Source organism: Saccopteryx leptura, chromosome 10, assembly GCF_036850995.1.
Source record: "Saccopteryx leptura isolate mSacLep1 chromosome 10, mSacLep1_pri_phased_curated, whole genome shotgun sequence".
NCBI lineage: Eukaryota > Metazoa > Chordata > Mammalia > Chiroptera > Emballonuridae > Saccopteryx > Saccopteryx leptura.
In genome coordinates, this window is record NC_089512.1 from 4965254 (window position 1) to 4985890 (window position 20637).

General features: G+C 49.9%; 1 protein-coding gene across 1 annotated transcript; it reads left to right on the forward strand.

Moving 5' to 3' along the window:
- Positions 1 to 8357: 8357 nt before the first annotated feature.
- On the forward strand, positions 8358 to 9810 carry IQCF1 (IQ motif containing F1). Its single transcript, XM_066351692.1, has 2 exons — positions 8358 to 8366; positions 9367 to 9810. Exons 1-2 carry the CDS (start codon positions 8358 to 8360, stop codon positions 9808 to 9810), a joined length of 453 nt encoding a protein of 150 aa, XP_066207789.1.
- The last annotated feature ends 10827 nt before the right edge of the window (positions 9811 to 20637 follow it).

Genomic DNA, 20637 nt, shown 5'->3' on the forward strand with positions numbered 1-20637 from the left:
CCTCGTCTCCTGTAGCTTCTTGGGCGGGAAGGGAGGGAGGGGACTGTAGGGGGAGGCAGGGAGGGAGGGAGGGGAGCGGCGGGGAGGGTGGGGGTCCGTGGGGAGAGGAGACTGCGGGGAGGGAGGGACAGTGGGTCTGTGGATTTGAAAAGGCCTGGGGAGGGTCAGAACTCAACAGTCTGTCTGTCCCGCTCCTCTGCTGTCCTGAGGCTCTTGTCCTTTTCTGGGAACTGGAGGTTGGAGCTTGCAGCTGGCTCTTGGCTACTGGCTCCTGAATGTCCTCTCTGACCTTGTTAGGCCAGTTCCCTGCCCTCCACTCTGGGCTGGACGGGGTCAGAAGCTACCGACCCCTCAGCTAAGGAGCCCACGGTCCACGTGTGTGTAAGGGCAGGCTTTGGGGCTGGACTGAAATGACAGCCAGGCCTCCAGGTCAGGGAGCTGGAGGGGACAGATGCCCTGAGGAGAGGGGAGACCTGGTACTGTACTGCCTGCGGACACGGGAATGGCTGTGCCCTTGGTCTGAGTGACAGCCAGGCTGTGTGACCCCTCACAGCACCAGTCCTGCCAGGTCCCTGTGTCAGGAATGCTGGGTCTTCTCGTTTCACCAGCTGGAGCTCTCTTGTGAGAGGCAGAGGGGACGGGGAGGTGGGTGGGGTGCAGCTGGGGGCACAGACAACTCTGACGTCTCGGTGGGGATGCGCAGGGTTAAGGATTCTGGTCTGGCATTCCCTGGTCTGTCAGGCCCAACAGCTGAGCCTGCCGTTCGCAGAGGGCAGCAGAGGGCAGCGTAGGCTCCTTGGGAGGAAGCCACACAGCTTCCCTCCTACTCCTGAGCTGGTGGGGCCTCCCCCTCAGACCTGCTCCTGCCGTCGGTCCCTGGGGCCAGAGGGTCTGGTTCAGAGAGAAGCCTTGAACATCCTGTATGATCAGAAGATGCTGATAGAATTCACTCCCTGTGTTCTGCCCAGACTGAGCTCACAGGTGCTCAGTGCTGAGCAACACTGAAATGCCCCCAATAGATGAACCCATTTCCTTTGGACACCTTCCCAGGGAGAAATTAAAGTTGGAAGATGAAAGCCATTGGCATTAAAACAATATAATACCTCCTATGATTTCTTCTCTCAGTCCTGGATGATCAGCTGAGACTGCCTTGCTGTAGTTGGTCTCATTTTATTTTAGTTGCTGTAAAAAACACAAAGTAGACCATCATTGATTGCTTTCTCATATGTGCCTTGACCGCGGGCCTTCAGCAGACCGAGTAACCCCTTACTGGAACCAGAGACCTTGGGTCCAAGCTCAAACCAGATGAGCCGGCGCTCAAGCTGGCGATCTTGGGGTCTCGAACCTGGGTCCTCGGCATTCCAGTCCGATGCTCTATCCACTGCGCCACTGCCTGGTCAGGCACGATGTTTTTTTGTTTGTTTTTTGTATTTTTCTGAAGCTGGAAACGGGGAGGCAGTCAGACAAATTCCCACATGCGCCTGACTGGGATCCACCCGGCATGCCCACCAGGGGGTGATGCTCTGCCCATCTGGGGCATTGCTCTGTTGCAATCAGAGCCATTCTAGTGCCTGAGGCAGAGGCCACAGAGCCATCCCCAGCGCCCAGGCCATCTTTGCTCCAATGGAGCCTTGGCTGCGGGAGGGGAAGAGAGAGACAGAGAGGAAGGAGAGGGGGAGGGTGGAGAAGCAAATGGGCGCTTCTCCTATGTGCCCTGGCCGGGAATCGAACCCGGGACTTCTGGATGCCAGGCCGACGCTCTACCACTGAGCCAACCAGCCAGGGCCCAGGCACGATGTTTTATTATTATTATTTTTTTATTTTTATTTTTTGTATCCCTCTGAAGCTGGAAATGGGGAGAGACAGACAGACTCCCGCATGCGCCCGACCGGGATCCACCTGGCACGCCCACCAGGGGGTGATGCTCTGCCCCTCCGGGGCGTCGCTCCACCGCGACCAGAGCCACTCCAGCGCCTGGGGCAGAGGCCAAGGAGCCATCCCCAGCGCCCGGGCCATCCCTGCTCCAATGGAGCCCTGGCTGCGGGAGGGGAAGAGAGAGAGAGAGGAAGGGGGGGGGGGGTAGAGAAGCAAATGGGCGCCTCTCCTACATGCCCTGGCCGGGAATCGAACCCGGGTCCCCCGCACGCCAGGCCGACGCTCCACCGCTGAGCCAACCGGCCAGGGCCACGATGTTTTATTTTTAAAAAATGGCCTGACCAGCCTGAAGGCCCACGGTCAAGGCATATATGAGAAAGCAATCAATGAACAACTAAGGTGTTGCAACGCACAATGAAAAACTAATGATTGGTTCTTCTCATCTCTCCGTTCCTGTCTGTCCCTGTCTATCTCTCTCTGACTCTCTCGCTGTCTCTGTAAAAAAAATAAAAATAAATAAAAATAAAACATAATTCAGACTTAAATATGAATAAAACGGAAATAATGTAAGTTATTTATTCTTTCTCTGCGGACCGGTACCAAATGGCCCACGGACCAGTACCATCTGCGAATCTTTACTCCTGTTCTGATTTCTATCGCTATTAGTTTTGCATGTTTTAAAACTTCATATAGCCTGACCAGGTGGTGGTGTAGTGGATAGAGCGTCGGACTGGGATGCAGAAGACCCAGGTTCAAGACCCCGAGGTCGCCAGCTTGAGTGCGGGCTCATCTGGTTTGAGCAAAAGCCCACCAGCTTGAACCCAAGGTCCCTGGCTCCAGCAAGGGGTTACTCAGTCTGCTAAAGGCCCGCGGTCAAGGCACGAATGAGAAAGCAATCAATGAACAACTAAGGTGTTGCAATGCGCAATGAAGAACTAATGATTGATGCTTCTCATCTCTCTCCATTCCTGTCTGTCTGTCCCCGTCTATCCCTCTCTCTGACTCACTCTCTGTCTCTGCAAAAAATAAATAAATAAATTAAAAACACAACTTCATATAAATGCAGTTACACAGTATGTTCTGTTTTGTGTTTGGCTTTCTTTGGATATGTCTGTAAGATATATCCCTGTCACACCCAAAACTAATATAAATTTTTATTTTTATTTTTTTTTATTTTTCTGAAGCTGGAAATGGGGAGAGACAGTCAGACAGACTCCCGCATGCGCCCGACCGGGATCCACCCGGCACGCCCACCAGGGGCGACGCTCTGCCCACCAGGGGGCGATGCTCTGCCCCTCTGGGGCGTCGCTCTGCCGCGACCAGAGCCACTCTAGCACCTGGGGCAGAGGCCAAGGAGCCATCCCCAGCGCCCGGGCCATCTTTGCTCCAATGGAGCCTTGGCTGCGGGAGGGGAAGAGAGAGACAGAGAGGAAGGGGGGGGGGGTGGAGAAGCAAATGGGCGCTTCTCCTGTGTGCCCTGGCCGGGAATTGAACCCAGGTCCCCCACACGCCAGGCCGACGCTCTACTGCTGAGCCAACCGGCCAGGGCCTAATATAAAATATTGAATGTAGCCTGACCTGTGGTGGCACAGTGGGATAAAGCATAGATTTGGAACACTGAGGTCGCCGGTTCGAAACCCTGGGCTTGCCTGGTCAAGGCACATATGGGAGTTGATGCTTCCTGCTCCTCCCCCTTCTCTCTCTCTCTCCTTCGTTCCCTCTCTCTCCTCTCTGAAAATTGAATAAAGTCTTTAAAAAAAACAAAACCAAAAAACTAAAATATTGAATGTAAATGGTAATTGAAAAAAAATTCTCCATGTCAATGCATATATCATTAATTCTTTGCTTTTTATTGTTTAACAGTATGTCATTTTACGAGTATATTCAATTTTTTTATTTTTTAGTGAGAGGAGAGGAGATAGTGAAACCGACTTCCACATGCGCCCCAACCGGGACTCACCAGACAACACCGAGTATACTAAAAATTTATCCTTTCTTCTGCTCATAAACATTTGACTTGTTTCCAGTATTTGGCTGTTAAGCTGCGAGCATTATAATGTTCCTGTACAAGTCTTTGTGAAGACACACTTAAATTTCTCCTGAGAGAATACCTAGGAGTGAAATGGCCAAGTCATGGAGCAGCTGTAGGTGTGTGCTTAATGTTACCAGAAAGAGCCACGCTGATTTCCAAATTGGTTGTTTTATCCTTTTTTTTTTTGAGAGAGAGAGAGAGAGAGAAAGAGGGAGTGATGAGAGAGTGAGAGGGACAGACAGATGAGAAGGGAGACAGATGAGAAGCATCAACTCATAGTTGCAGCACTTTAGTTGTTCATTGATATGTGCCTTGACCGGGAAGAAGGGGGGGCTCCAGCTGAGCCAGTGACCTGTTGCTCAACCAGCAACCATGAACTCAAGCCAACAATCTTGGGCTTCCAGCCAGTGACCATGGGGTCCTGTCTATGATCCCACGCTCAAGCCAGCAACCTCAGGGTTTCAAACCTGGGTCCTCAATGTCCCAGGTTGATGCTCTATCCACTGCGCTACTTCCTGGTCAAGCAATTGTTTTATCTTGCCAGCATTTGGTTCTCGTTTTTTTTTTTTTTTCTTTATGATTTAGCCATCTTTAATGGCTATGTTATGGTTTCCCACTGTGGTTTAAATTTTAACTTTCCCTAATAAGTAATGATGTTGAGCAACATCTCCTGTGTTTTGTAGCCATTTGTGTATCTTCTTTTATGAAACACTGGTTTAAGCCCTTTGACCATTTTTATTGGGTTGCCTATCTTTACTGAGTTGTAGAACATCTTGTGTTCTGGGTGTGAGTCCTTTGTCAGATATGTGCTTTGTAAATGTTCTTTTCCTAAACCTGTGAATGAATAAATGCTGTCCTTTGATGAGCAGACAGTTTTTGTTTGGACCAAGTGTAGTCTATCAGTGTTTTATACTTAGTGCTCTCTCTATCCTGTCTAAGAAAGCTTGGTCAACTCCACAGTCACAAAGTAATTCTCATGGGTTTTCTTCTATGGGCTTTATAGTTTTAGCTTTAGTTTTTGTTTAGACCTATGAGAGATCTTGAATAAATTTTTTTCTCTATAATGTTAGATAAGGGTCAATATCCCCCCCCCCCCATTGAATAATGCATTTCCTTTCTGCATGAAATTATCATGGTGCATTAAAAAAATCAATAGACTGTGTAAATGTAAGTCTATTTTTGGCTTATTTATTCTTTTTCATTGATCTGTTTGTCTCTTCCACTAAATCCATGTTGTCTTGATTACTGTAACTTTATAGTTTTTCAAGATAAGTCATTGTCTTGAAATCAGATGATGTAAATTCTTCTACTTTGCACTTCTATATCAAAAATTTTCTGACTGTTCATTGATGTATAGAAATTGATTTTTGTATATTGTCCTTGCCTTGTGCCTTTCAATTTTGGGGGTGCTTTTTATTTTTATATTTAGACAGCTTTATTGGGATATAATTCACATTCTACACAGTTCACCCATTTAAAGTATATTCAGCCCTGGCCAGATAGCTCAGTTGGTTAGAGCAGTGTTCTGATACGCCAAGGTTGCTGGTTCTATCTCCAATCAGGGCACATACAGAAACATATCAATGTTTCTCACTCTCTTTCTGTCCCTTCATCTCTCTCTGAAATCAATAAAGAAAAGGGGGGGGGTACAATTCAGCGGGTTTTAGTATATTCACAGATATGTGCAAAAAACACATTACCTTGCATGCTTGCTAGATTCTCTTATTCTATTAGTGTTTTGGGTAGAATTCTTTGGAAATTTTTATGTACATAATCATACTCTGTGAATCACTTTTTAAAAAATTAAATGCATTTTGTTTCACTTTCTTGCCTTCTTGTATGGGTTAGGACCTTTGCAAACTGTTACACAGAAGTGGCAAGAACAGAACTTTTTCTTTATTTTCATATTTTTATTTTTTAATGGCGTTGTCTCTGAATGTAGAATTCTAGGCCCCCCCCCTCCCGACTTTCTTTAGCTCTTTACATGTTCTTCCATTTTCTTCTGACTTCCATTGTTTCTAATAACAAGTCATCTGTCATGTTAGTTTGTCTTACCCTAAATGTAATGCAACCTTTTTATCTGGTTTTTAAAAATCTTTTTCAGCAATTTCACTGTTGTGCCTGTATGTGCTCTTATTTATATTTATCATGCTTCTATAATTTCTGACTTGCCTTTGAGCTTAATAACCTCCTTTTTCTTCTTTGTTACCCTATCCAGTGAATTATTTATTTTGTATATTATATTTTTCAGTTTTGGAGTTTCTACTTTGTTTTTGTCCTGTTTTTTAGAGTTAGCAGTTGTCTGCTGAAACCCTCCATTTCCCCACTCATTTTGTTTGGCTTTTCCTCTAATTCTTTGTTCATTGTATACATATTTATATATTAGTTACTTTTTTATTTATTGAGTTTAGAGAGAGAAGAAGGCAGTGAGAGAGGTAGGAGGAGAGAGAAGAAGGGAGAAAGAGAGGAAGAGACAGAAACCTGGATCTGTTCCTGTATGTGCCCTGACCAGGGATCGAGCCAGCAACCTTGGTGTATCAGGATGATGCTATAACCAACTGAGCAATCTGGCCAGGGCTCATATTAGTTATTTTAAATTCCCATCTGCTAGTTCCAACATGAGCCTATGAGCCACTACTGTTGATTTAAAAAAAAAAAAAGTTTGAGGGAGAGAGATAGAAACATAAATTTCTTGTCCACTTGTTTATGTATTCATTGTTTTTTTTTTTACGTTGTTTTTTTTTTTAATTTACTCATTTTAAAAAGGAGAGAGAGAAGGGGGGAGGATCAGGAAGTATCAACTCCCACATGTGCCTTGACCAGGCAAGTCCAGGGTTTTGAACCAGCAACCTCAGCGTTACAGGTTGACACTTTATCCACTGCGCCACCACAGGTCAGGCCTGTATTCATTGGTTGATGTTTACATGTGCCTTAACCAGGGGTCCAACCCACAACCATGGTGGGTTGGGATCACATTCCAATCAACTGGAATGTCAGAAGTGCTACATGACCAGGGCACTTCTGTTGATTTTTCCTTTTTGATTGTAGGTCACATTTCCCTACTTTCCTTGTGTCTCATTTTAAAAATTCTCTGCCAAATACTGTGGATAAAAGCAGTAGAGACTGAGGGAGGTCATTTTTCAATTGATTAGGAGTTCAGTTGGGTTGGGATTGGATCGTGACATTAGTTCTCATCTATCTCGGATTCAAATGTCTTCAGTGGACAGGAGCAGGCAGGAGGTGGGGAGGTCCCCACCTAGTGTCTAGGGTCTTGTGCTAGTGTCTTGTGCATGTTTCAGAGCTAAGTGGTTGCCCTTCAATTATTCTGACTGTGGTCTTGAGTCCCTCAGGGGCAGAAGAAAGCAGGAGAGCACTTGAGCCCATTGGAACCTGAAATGGGCTCAAGCTGATCATGGGGACCTCAGAGCTCTTTGGGCATTATCTGGATGGGTAAGGAAGTCAGCTCTCGTCTCTTAAGGTAACCATTGGTGGCAGTGTGGTGTATATCCCTTTCTCCTTTATATATGCATTTACACCATATAATTCTGTATCTTGATAGTTTGTATAATTTTTTTTAATTTTTTTATTCATTTTTTTAGAGAGGAGAGAGAGAGGGAGAGAGAGAGACAGAGAAGGGGGAGGATCTGGAAGCATCAACTCCCATAAGTGCCTTGACCAGGCAAGCCCAGGGTTTCGAACCGGCGATCTCAGCATTTCCAGGTCGACGCTTTATCCACTGCGCCACCACAGGTCAGGCGATAGTTGGTATTATGTATCTTGATGGTTTTATTTATTTACTTAAATGGGGTCATGGTGATCTTCAACTTTTTTCACTTGTAAATACATCTTGGATATACTTCCATATCAGTAGAGATAGATCAAATTCATTATTTTAACAGTGATATGGTATTCTATAGTATAAATGGACTACAAACCATTAGATCAAGATCCCCATTATACCAATTGGGGATATTAACAATAACTGACTGTCTTTGTACATCTTTATCTCAATGGGCCACTATTTCTGGTATCTTGCCTTTGTAGTTAGGGCTTTGGCCATTTCTAGCAGAAAAGAATGAACAGACTTTTGTCTTTTCCTTGGAGGGAGCTGGACAATTGGGAGCCATCCTGGGTCCCGAGTCATAGCTGCCTTTTATGACATCAGAGGTCTCTCCCTTAATTCTCTCTACCCATGCCATAGCGAGAGCAACAGACCTGAGGGGACTTGAACCATCTACACCCAATCCATGCGGGACCAATGGTAAGAGACAGACACACAGGCTGGTTAGGGATGTCCCCGTAGATCCCTGACATCTGAATACTCTAGGAAGCCGAGGGAGCTGTAGATACGTGGGAGAGTGAATGGAGAGGGAGGGAGAGAAGCCTCACCCTTGCCTTTCCCCTAACTGCTGATTGCAGGAGACGGATCAGCCTGAAGTAACTGTTGTACATGCTAAAGGTGAGCCTCGGCATAAAAAGAAGCCCGCGGGTTCATCCTTAGCATCACAGACCTCAGAGAAGCAAGTCGAGGTAAGGGAAGCCCTGGTGTGGATGTGTCTGTCTGGCCCATGTGACACCCTAGCACTTGTGGTGAGTGTCTTTTGCGTGGTCCAGAGCTAAAAACAAGAATAAACTGATTCTCGTCTTCCCGCTTTCCCCATTTCTTTTGTCAGGCTGACAATGCAAGTGGTGTTGAGGTGAAGATAGTGGATAATGCTAAACAGAGACCCAGAGAAGTATGACCCTCCCAGATCCGCGGGGTGGGGGCTGTATTTGTGGAATGGAATGGCCAACATATGGGAAGATGGGCTTGGTCCATTGTAATTGTGTGTGTGTGTGTGTGTGTGTGTGTGTGTGTGTGTGTGTGTGTGTGTGTTTGAGCCTGTGCATGTATGTTTAAGATTTAAAGTATGAAAATCAAGAAGAGTAAGGATAGGGAAGAGATGGAGAGGTAGAGCTCTGGCGTGGAGGAAACTTTTGGTACTCTGGCACGCAGAGGAGGAGAGCACATTGTGGATTGGGGCTGGAGTCAGATGAAAGGGCAGAATTAGTAAAGATGCCACTTCTCCAACAGGTGGGTGGGGCCTGAAGGGAAGGGTCCTGGGTCCTGCGGCAAGGGAAACATGGTAATCCTTTGACCCGTAGGTCATGGTGCTCTTGCCGTAGGCTGGCCAACATGATTCATATAAAATTGGGTAGTCAGGGCAGATGTAACCCCATTTTTGTAGATAGGGACTCTGAGATTCAGAGCTCAATGTGTCCATGTCAGTTAAGCAGGGAGGGACAGAGACAGGATGTTTACTTGGCCTTCTGGGCCCACTCAGTGCCCTGCCCAGTGTTCCTGAGGCTCAGAAGAAGGGGGGATTATTGATAGGGAGTCAGGGTCCCTTCTTGGCAAACCATCGGCATGAAGTGGATGGGGGAGCCTGCTCTGAATGTCTTCTCTTTTTTCTTGCAAGAACCCAGAAAACCAAAATAAGCCCCCTCCTAGTAATCCGGGAGTCGTCAAGATCCAAGCCTGGTGGCGGGGAGTCCAGGTGCGCAGGAGACTGTTCTATGCGGCCCTCAGTGCTTTGATCATTCAGCGCTGGTGGAGACGGATTCTGCTGACGGAGCTGGAGAAGCGGCGGCGGATGGTGCTGGAAACCTTTACCCGGAAGGAGTGGGCGGCCGTCAAGCTGCAGTCCTGGGTCCGCATGTGGCGCGTCCGGCTGCGCTACTGCCGTTTGCTGCACGCCGCCCGGATCATCCAGGCCTATTGGAGGTGTCGCTCCTGCACTTCCGAGGGCTTCATCAAGGGCCAGTACCGAGTCACGGCCAACCAGCTGCATATCCAGCTCGAGATCGTGCTGGGCTCGGAGCCTTGCATTGTGTCGGAGTGTATTCCCCTCCCAATAAAGTAGCAAAGCGGTCTTTTCCCGGCCTCTCTCTGTTGGACAGGCTCCAGGAAGTCAGGACAGATGATGTCAGACACTTAGCATCCCGTATACTATCTCTGAGGAGTTGGCAAGGGTTGTCTGACCCTAAAGTCAGAGGAGAAGGGTTTTCAGCCCTTGTCCCGACTGAGCAGAGACTGGGATGGATTGGCAATGTCTGCATAGGTCAGAAAGTTGGGGCAACAGATCTACCATGTCTGCCAAGTAAGTCATTCAGTTTTGGTCTCTGTGGTGCATGTGTCCAAGGCTGTTTACAGGGAGGCCTTGAGGGTGTGTGGTTGGTAATGGCCATGCAGCACGTGGTTTTTTGTTTGTTTCTTTTCTTTTTAGGGAGAGAGAGAGAGGAAGAGGGACAGACAGACAGGAAGGGAGAGAGATGAGAAGCATCAAATCATAGTTGTGGCATCTTAGTTTTTCGTCAATTGCTTTCTCATATGAGCCTTGACCAGGGGGTTCTAGCCAAGCCAGTGACCCCTTGCTTAAGCCAGCAACCTTGGGCTTCAAGCCGGTGACCATGAAGTCATGTATACGATCCCATGCTCAAGCTGGTGAACCCGTGATCAAGCCGGCGCCCAGGTTTCAACCCTGAGTCCTCAGCATCCCAGGCTAATTCTCTATCCACTTCAAGCAGCAGCACGTTTGCCAGAAATTAGCTGCCCCACAATGCACAAGGCTGGATCTTTGGAAATGGCTCTCGCTGCGGAAACAGCAGACAGGTTAGATTCCACGGATGGGGGGGGGGGGGTGAGAAGCCAAGGACATGGTCACCTAGTGGTCACATCCTCTCGATGACCTCCTCCAGCATCTCCCTACCCACCTGGGGGCTGTAGCCTCATACTTGGCCTCGAAGTCAGAATCTGATACCCAGACTGGGAGTTGTGGAGTGCTCAGTGTAAGGTATTTTCCCTGCCAAGGAAGAAGGAAGGGCGTAGCCATGAAGTGTGGAACAGCAAAAGCTTTATTTAGTAGAGCGCTTCCCGGAAGAGGTTCTCTGCTCCGTGAGATGGGGAGGGGGGGGGGCAGAGAAGTCACGCAGATTTTTCTGCTTCAGGGTAATTTATAGCATCTGTAGGGTGGTTGGGTTAATATGACGGCAAAATTTCATCGGCTGACAGACAGTCGTTCTTTTTCAAAGGGCTCCTGGGAAGTTTCTTTTGGCGCGCATGGGTGTGGGCGGTTCCAGCCAAAGTTCTCAAAGGGCCTGGTTTCTCACGTGACCTTCCCCCATTGCCAACTGACCTCACATTCCGACCTTTTATGTTAGATAGGGGCGCCGCTATTCATGTGACTACTTCCTGCTGGTGAGGGGCGTCGTGGGGAAGGGAGGTTGGAAGGTGGTGGCTCTGAGGGGAGTCGCGTATATGGGTGTAGGGGAATCTGGTTGACCGTGACTCGAGAAACCTTGCGGATGCGCCCTGTAAGAATCTAAAAAAGAGGAGCAAATATGAGTAATATGCTGATAATTAGAAGAGGACCTAGGGTAGGGGCAGCCCAGGTGAGGATGGGTGGCAGCCCCAGGAGTTAAGCGGGTTGTAGGAGAAGAGAGCCTTGTGCAGTTTCTCTGCAGACAGCGGAGGACCCCGATGCTTTCTTCCATCGGGCCAGTCTCATTGAACAGCATGGCTTCCTGCTTCAGCTCACTCTGGTGGCAGGTTCCCAGTGGGAGGGACAGGAGCAACAGGGGGATCTGCAGGGCCCAACCTTTTGGTGAGCCGGAGACGAGTAGGGCCCAGTGGTTCCGACTGCCAGCGGTCCTGCGTGGGGGCAAGCTTGAGGCGAGAGATGTGGTACCAAGGTGTTTGCCCCAGGAGCTTGGCTGCAGTAGGAGTAGTCAGTATTACCATATGGGGTCCCGTCCACCTGGGCTGTAGGGAGCCGGGCTGGAGCTCCCGCAGAAGAACCTTGTCTCCTGGCTGGAGGGGGACTGCTGGGTGTGCTTCATCTGGACCCCCTATGGGGGGAAGGGTCCGGTCCACATGTTTGTTCTCTGAGAAGATGGCGGAGTAAAGACAGAAAGGGGAGGTAGGTGGCAAGAGGAGGGGGGTTTGGCTAAGAGAGCAAAACTGGGAATTCAGTGTCGAAAGAAGCCTATTAGATCGAGGAAAGAAAGAGTGAGAAACTGAAGGAGTGCAAAAAAGGGGATTCCGCCCAAACTGCATGTCAGGAGTGGTGTGCAAAGGAGAAAAGAAGGGGTCCCATCCACTCCCATAACCGAGACCTGTGAGGGAACTAGAGGTCCAGAGTGTAATGGCAAAACAGAGAAGGTAGCCTCCATGTCCACAAGAAATGAGATGGACTTACCCGCTACCTGCAGCATTACCCTGTGCTCGGTGAGGAGGATGGGGGTCTCTGAGTCTGGGCCGTGTCAGTCATCCATGAGGTCTAGGAGTACGAGCAGTGGGCCCGCCTGGCTGGCCAGGCCTCCCATTTGGGTGGCTTGTCCTCCTCATAGAGGTGCGAGAAAAAGCCTGTTGCCCAAAAGGGGCAATCGCTCTGCCAGTGACCGAGCTGCTTGCAGTTAGGACAGGGTTCAGTGGGCAGCCGTGGGCAGGGGCACTGCTGGGACCAGTGACCCTCCTTGCCTCCTTAAAAGCAAGCTCCTGGTGGGATTCCTCTTTGTGGCCCGGACTTGGGTCGGGTACCTCCTATGCCTTGCCCCTGTTGCTCTGCCAGCCTCAGGGCTGCCACAAGAGCCTGGGTTTGGAGCGTTACCTTTTTCTGCATTCGGTCCTGATGAGCAGCCTTGGCCTGTTCCTCCCAACCATTAAAAACCTTAAATGCTCCCTGGCCAGTTGGCTCAGCGGTAGAGCGTCGGCCTGGCGTGCGGGGGACCCGGGTTCGATTCCCGGCCAGGGCACATAGGAGAAGCGCCCATTTGCTTCTCCACCCCCACCCCCTCCTTCCTCTCTGTCTCTCTCTTCCCCTCCCGCAGCTAAGGCTCCATTGGAGCAAAGATGGCCCGGGCGCTGGGGATGGCTCCTTGGCCTCTGCCCCAGGCGCTAGAGTGGCTCTGGTCGCAGCAGAGCGATGCCCCGGAGGGGCAGAGCATCGCCCCCTGGTGGGCAGAGCATCGCCCCTGGTGGGCATGCCGGGTGGATCCCGGTCGGGCGCATGCGGGAGTCTGTCTGACTGTCTCTCCCCGTTTCCAGCTTCAGAAAAATACAAAAAAAAACAAAAAAAACTTAAATGCCAAAAAAAAACAAAAACAAAAACAAAACAAAAAAACCCCTTAAATGCCATGTTCATCAGGTCTTGGATAGGGGTTTGGGGGCTGAGAATAAGAGGGGGGGCTCCTGGGGAGCCCAGCACCCAGATCCAGCTGGAAATGCTGGAGCCAGAGGCAGAACAGGGCCAGGCCTTCCTGCAAGAACATTGGGTTTGGGCCCTGGGGTCAGGAGTCCTACAAACTGGCGTGCGGGCCAATGGCTGGTGGAGGAGGGCCTGATGGGGGAGGGGCTTAAGAACACAGCAGAGAAGGGAGGGGCTTCTGGCTGGCAGGGGAGAGGGCTTCCTGGAGGGAAGAGACTCGAGTGGAAGAGGTCTGCAGAGGGACCAGAGAGGGGTCCCAAGAGAGGGCCGCCCCGGGGGTTGGGCAGGAGGGGGAGAGAGTTGGGGGTTGGTGAAGGAGGAAAGATCAGGAGTGGAGGGTTTAGGTGAGGTTTCTTTGGCCAAAAAGGGCCTGCACCGGGGAGCAGGCAGCACAAAGATTAGAACGGGAGTGCAAATACTAGAAGCCCTGAATGTAAAGGATCTCTAACCATTTCCCAGTTCTTTGGCAATAGTTAAATTGATGAGGGTGTTAAAATCGAAAGTCCCTTCAGGAGGCCACCTGGTCCAATTATCCAGTAGTTCTGTGGCCTAGCCACAGTGGAGAAGAAGAACAGTTCCTTCTTATTTAGGGAGGGAGAGATTTTGGATAAGGCACTCCAGGAGTGTTTTTGAGTCAGGTTTAGATTCCTGTGCCCCTCATGGCCGCCCTCAGTCCTCGGAGTGATCAGAGATGAGAATTGGAGTCCCGCAACTCAAGCTCTGGCCACAGGACAGTTAGGTAGAGTAGGTGTGTCCGGGATGTCTCCACAGGCACACATGCACTCGGAACGGATAAGAGGTCCCTGACACAGCTGCGATTACGGACAGGGAGTCTCGGCAGAAAGAACTGAGGGGAGGCTGGAGGCAGGGGACTTGCCGCACTGTGTGCTGAAGTGGGTGGAAAGTTGGAGGTCCTGGTTCTTCCTCAGAAGCGAAGGGGAGAGGAGCGGCCCCAGCGGGCTTTAAACTCCTCCCAGGTTTCGGCACCAAATGTAAGGTATTTTTCCCGTGGAGGAAGAAAGAAGGGTGTAGCCACGAAGTGTGGAACAGCAAAAGCTCTATTTAGCAGAGCGCTTCCCGGACGAGATTCTCTGGTCCGCAAGACGGGGTCAGAGAAGTCGTGCGGATTTTTTCCCCTTCAGGGTAATTTATAGCGTCTGTAGGGTGGTCAGGTTAATATGACCGGGCGAAATTTCATTGGCTGACAGACAGTCATTCTTTTTCAAAGGGCTCCTGGGCTGTTTCTTTTGGCGCACATGGGTGTGGGTGGTTCCAGCCAAAGTTCCCGGGCCTGGTTCCTCACGTGACCTTCCCCCATTGCCAACCGACCTCACACTCAGCCCCGGTCCTCACTCCTCCTCCCACCCTGTCTCACCCTCCCACCCCAAGTGGAGGCTGCAGTCACTCTCACAGCTGATCGGCGTGGGAGTTCCATCAGCGTGTGGACGGGGAAGGCATTCCAATGCTAGCCACGCCCTCTGGGGAGGGCCGGGCCCTGGGTAGAGAAGGCTCAGCTGGGTCCTCTCCTTCTCTCTGCGGGCTGGTCCAGGCAGCTGTGACCTCAGACAGTCCTGTGCTGTGCAGAGCTGCCACCTGGGGTGGGATTGGGGCCGAGGTGATGATAAAGGGTCAATTAAGAGGTCAAGGTTAGGCTGTCCCTCTGCCCATCTGGGCACTACTATCCATGGTTCCTACAGAGAAAGAGGAGTCTGGGACCCTGTGTCGATCTCCATCAAGGTTCCAAGCTCAGAAGCGCGTGGTCTGGCCCGGCTCCACCTGCTCCGCCCCGGCCCCCTGGTCCCTCTGCACACGGAGCTGCCAAGGTGCTGCCAGAGGCCTCAGGCTCCAGCTCTGAGTGCACTGGGGTGTGAGCTCTGTATTTCCTGCTGTCCTGTATGTCCTGCCCCTTGTCTCATTTAGGTCCTGGCCTCTTCCTCTTGCTCTGAAGGATTTCTGTCTCCTTCCTCCCTGAGTCCCTTTCTCTCTTGTGTTTAGTGTCTCAGAGTAAAGAGCTAGGAATTTGGGCCCTGGCTGGTTGGCTCAGTGGTAGAATGTTGGTCTAGTGTGTAGATGTTCCGGGTTTGATTCCCGGTCAGGGCACACAGGAGAAGTGACCATCTGCTTCTCCACCCCAACTCCCTCCCTGTCTCTCTCTGTCACTATTTCTCTCTCTCTCTCTCTCTCTTCCTCCTGCAACCATGGCTCGATTGGTTCAAGTGCATCAGCCCCAGACAGGAGTTGTTGGGTGGATCCTAGCTAGGGCGCATGTGGGAGTCTGTTTCTCTATCTCCCCTCCTCTACTTGGCAAAAAAGGAAAAAGAGAAAAAAAACCCAGGACTTTGGAGGCAGACCTCCCTAGGTCAGAACCTGGCTCCCACTCATTGCCATGAGGCCGTGTATATGTCATTCCCCGGGCCCCCACCAAAGCCCCAGTTTCCTGAGCTGTGAAATTAGACAAATGACCCTCACTTCTCAATGTGAATGTCAACTATCATCAACTTTAGCACCAGCCACAAGGCAAGGCAAGAGGTCACACCACAAACCTTAAAAGCTGCTGCCAGAAAATTCAGGGCAGCCCCAGAGAGCACATCGAGGTGTGCTTCTCATGATCGGGGTACTGCTGGTCCCAAGCCCCCTTGGTAAGGACAGGGGTGGGGAATCCATGTTTGTGCTCACACACGTTATTCATGTCCATCATCTATCAGTATTAAAATGTATGAGCTCAGTGGTAGAGCATTGACCCGGTGTGTGGAAGTCCCAGATTCAATTCTGAGTCAGGGCACACAGGAGAAGCGCCCATCTGCTTCTTCCCCCTTCCCCCTCTCCTTCCTTTCTGTCTCTCTCTTCCCCTCCCACAGCCAAGGCTCCATTGGAGCAAAATTGGCCCTGGTGCTGAGGATGGCTCCATGGCCTCTGCCTCAGGCTCTAGAATGGCTCCAGTTTCAATGGGGCAACAGCCCAAATGGGTAGAGCATCGCTCCCTAGTGGGCATGCCGGGTGGATCCCCGTCGGGCACATGCAGGAGTCTGTCTCTCTGCTTCCCCACTTCTCACTTCAGAAAAATATCAAAAAAATATTAAAAAAAAGTATGAGTTCACACTGATGCCTCCGAGTGCAATCTACAAATTCATTCCAGTTTCTCATATTTCTACCTTTAATTTCCAAGAGAAATGGTCCTTGGTAAATTTTCTCCTATCCTCCTTAATAGATTTTCTCACTTTCTTTCCCCTGTATGTAACCATCTTTCCCATGCTGCTGCCGGCCTCTCTCCCACGCAGACACCGTCCCACCCTGCTTAGTCTCGACACCTGGCTGCGCCAGGACCCACCTCCTGCAGCTTACATCCCGGGTTCCCTCACGGGTCTCAGTCCTGTGCGTAGGCTCCTCTCACCCAACATGGGCTGACGTGAGGTGTGGTGGTGCCCTCTACAGCTATCCCTGCTGTGCACGAGTTCTGACTCTACCACTCAGGAGGCCCTCTCCACCCGCCCCGGGTGTGACACCTGTTACCGCCATGACCTTGGACCCCCGTGTTTGAATCCCTCCCGACCCTGGGTGAGGAGGAGACATCTTAGTCATGCCAGGACAAACCGTCCTTAAAAGGAGCCACTTATGGCTCAGTGGTCCCCAACCCCCAGGCCGCGGACCGGTACTGGTCCATGGGCTATTTGTTACTGATCCTCAGAGAAAGAGTAAATAACTTACATTATTTCTGTTTTATTTATGTTTAAGTCTGAATGATGTTTTATTTTTTAAAAATGACCAGATTCCCTCTGTTACATCTGTCTAAGACTCACTCTTGACGCTTGTCTCGGTCACGTGATACATTTACCGTCCCACCCTAAAGGCCGGTCCGTGAAAATATTTTCTGACATTAAACCGGTCCATGGCTCAAAAAAGGTTGGGGACCACTGAGTTGGAGCATCACCCTGGAGCACAGAGGTTGCCAGTTTGATCCCCAGTCAGGGCACATACAGAGACATCGGTGTTCCTGTCTCTCTCTCTTCCTTTCTCTAAAAAAACCAATAAAGTAAACATTAAAAAAAATAAACTCTGTACACCTAGGTTACACTAAATTTATAAAACAACATGAGATTAAATCAAACAGAAGAAAAAGATGCCATCAGGAAATGTAGTAAAACAGCCTGACCAGGCGGTGGCGCAGTGGATAGAGCTTCGGACTAGGACATGGAGGACCCAGGTTTGAAACCCTGAGGTCGCCAGCTTGAGCGTGGGCTCATCTGGTTTGAGCAAGGGGTCACTTGCCCTGCTGTAGCCCCACCCCGCCCGCGGTTAAGGCACATGTTAGAAAGCAATCAATGAACAACTAAGGTGCTGCAACGAAGAATTGATGCTTCTCATCCCTCTCCCTTCCTGTCTGTCTCTCTCTCTGTCTCTGTCACACACACAAGAAACATAAAAGAAAGAAAGAAATGTAGTAAACAGGAGCAGTGTGAGGCAGAGGTCAGCGTACTGTTTTATAAGCTATGCTTTCTTCATAAGTAGAAAGATTACACTGTGAAGTAATGTACTAAGTATAGTAAATGCATACACCGCAACACGGTGAGCTGCTGCCAGGATCCAGCGCTGTGCGCTGGACATAACTGCAGGGGCCGTGGTTTTACATGACTGGCTATGCAGTAGGTTTGTCCACACCCACACCGCCACCCTCCATCCAGTTCTCTCTGTACCCCTCCCCCTCCCCCTCCCCCTCTCCCTCCTTCCCTCCCCCCACCCCCCATAGCCACCACACTCCTGTCCATGCCTCTTAGTCTCGCTTTTATGTCCCACCAATGTATGGAATCCTGCAGTTCCTGTTTTTTTCTGATTCGCTTATTTCACCCCGCACAATGCTACCAAGACTCCACCATTCCTCTATAAGTGATCCAATGTCACCATTTCTCCTAGCTGAATAATATACCATGGTGTATATGTGCCCCATCTTCTTCATCCAGTCCTCTATTTTTTTTTACAGTGATTAAAAGCCTTTAAGCAAACTCTTGGCCAATACAGCAAGAATCCCTAAAAGAGTAGTGTCCTTAACATGTTCCCCAAGTCCAAGTTGGCCCCATCACCATGCCAAATCCCTGAAAAATGCAACCCAACCACAGTTCAGTCTGTTAGGAGCTGTCACAGGGAGCAGGAGTCCAGGAAAGTTCCCCACAGGAAAAGTCCGCATGGCACTGGAATTGTTGTCACCATTCTATACCTTGCAGCTCATGACCAAGTCCCAATGACCGCTGCTTCTAGCTGGTAATGATTCAGGTAGACTGGAAAAAGCCATTTGCAGCATGCGTGGATATGAAGCTTCTGTTCTCCTCTGCCTGGAGAGTTGAGACCAGGTTGCTTTTTCCTGGAGCTCTGTGACTGTGGCCTGGTAAAGAGAACCTTGGGATACACTAAGCTGGGTGGCAAAGGTAAATTCATAATACAAGTTGGCAAAAGGAGGAAAGAGAGCTCTAAATTAGGAGTAGGTCCCAGCCTGAAATATGAGTGGGGCATTGAGGTAGGAGGGATAAAGGAAACACTATATATTAAGCAAAGCAGCAGAAAATAGGACTATCAACACCCACAACAGAGATCTTTGAGGGAAGAATAAAAAACCTGACTATTCAGGCAAAACATAGTTAAGTGGCCCTTGTGCGAATGAGATCAGTTTACCTGACGAGCTGGGTTCTGAAGCAGGGGCACCTCCTGGCTGACCATGGGGCTCCAGTAGGGAGGCGAGTGGGGTCCCGGGGCCCAGGGGCCCGGGCATAAGGTGAGGGCTTGCATGTTAATGCTCTCTTAGGTGATGAACTGGAGTCATGTATAGAAGGTGGGGCATGCACTGCTGCTGTGACAGAGCAGGTAGTTAAAGGTATGGGGGAATCAGCCCTGGCTGGTTGGCTCAGTAGTAGAGCATCGGCCCAGCGTGTGGAAGTCCCAGGTTTGGTTCCCAGCCAGGGCACACAGGAGAAGAACCCATCTGCTTCTCCACCCCTCCCCCTCTTCTTCCTCTCTGTCTCTCTCTTCCCCTCCCGCAGCCAAGGCTCCACTGGAGCAAAGTTGGCCTGAGCGCTGAGGATGGCTCCATGGCCTCTGCCTCAGGCACTAGAATGATTCCGGCTGAAATGGAGCAACGCCCTCTAGTGGGCATGCCTGGTGAATCCCAGTCGGGCACAGGGATTCACTGCCCCCCACTGCCCCCCACTTCTGTCTTCAGAAAAGAAAAAATATGTATATATCTTTATATATATATAAAGATATTAAAGGTATGAGGGAATCAACTGCAAAGGTTTGGATCGCTGTTTCTGTGCCCTACTGAAGCTCTAGAACAAGATAACCACAGGCTTTTAGAGCAAGTAATAGTCAATTAAAACCCAAGTGTGAAAGCCAGAGGGCCTTGTCGGTAGCATATCAAGAAGCTCTCATCTACGCTGGAAGGGCAGAGAAAGCTGAGGGCAGGCCCAGGCCTTAAGCATCAGAGTGGCCCACCTCTTAGGAAGGTTAAACTCTCCACCAAGGCGAGATGCTTTGCCCAGGTCAGAGCAGGAGAAAGAATGAAACTGTGACACATGGGCTGGGACCATTTGAGTTGATGGCTTCCAAAACTTGAATTCCCAGGTTCCCCTGAACTCTTTGAGTCTGAAGAAGCATTGCGGTCCTTCCTAAGCTCACGAATGGCAATTGGGAACAGGCAATGGGAAGCCGAAGATGCAAGCTACGTAGCAGGTAACCTAGACTCTGAAGCAACTCACCCCTGTTGTACCACCATCACCCCTCTCAGCTCCTACTGTGTGCTGCTGGGGGCACCCCGGGACCAGCCGACATAGAGGAAAATGTCCGAGCCTGATTTACGGATCGTTAAGCTTAGTACAGTTATGCCATCCCAAACTAGAAAGCCGCTGAACCGAGCATCACTCGAGGGTAGCCTTGGAGGGCAGTGGTGAGGGGCGTCCTCTCAGTGGGCAGACTGTGCACCTGCTCTGCGTGGAAAGAGAGGTGGTCCTGGGTAGGATCCTTATGGACTTTCCAGCAGTGGTGAACGGCTTCCAGGTCAGCTTCCTGAAAACAATGATGATCAATAGTAACTACCCACAAACTTTCAGCACTTTATATTTTCATACACTTTATAAATCTGTCCAACTAGGCCTTTTTTTTTTTTTTTTTTTTTTTGAGCTCCACACATATATATTTTCACCGCCATTGGTTTGATCACATCTTAGCAGATTCCACTTCAGGGCGTCCTGAATGAGTGTTTTCTCAACTTCTTAAACAAATATTTGCATTTTGTTTCGTGCAGACTGTTGGAATCCATGGGAGTCCGAAAGACCAGAGTAACAGGCTTTATTGAAAGGAAGAAAGGAACCCTGCCGGGCACTCCTCCTGGGGGAGAAGAGCACCAGTTACAGGCTAGGGGCGAGTTATATAGTGTTTGGGAGAGCCTGAGGGGATACTGAGGCAAAAGTCCTGGTATGTCCGGAATGCTCCTCCTTGGGGGGC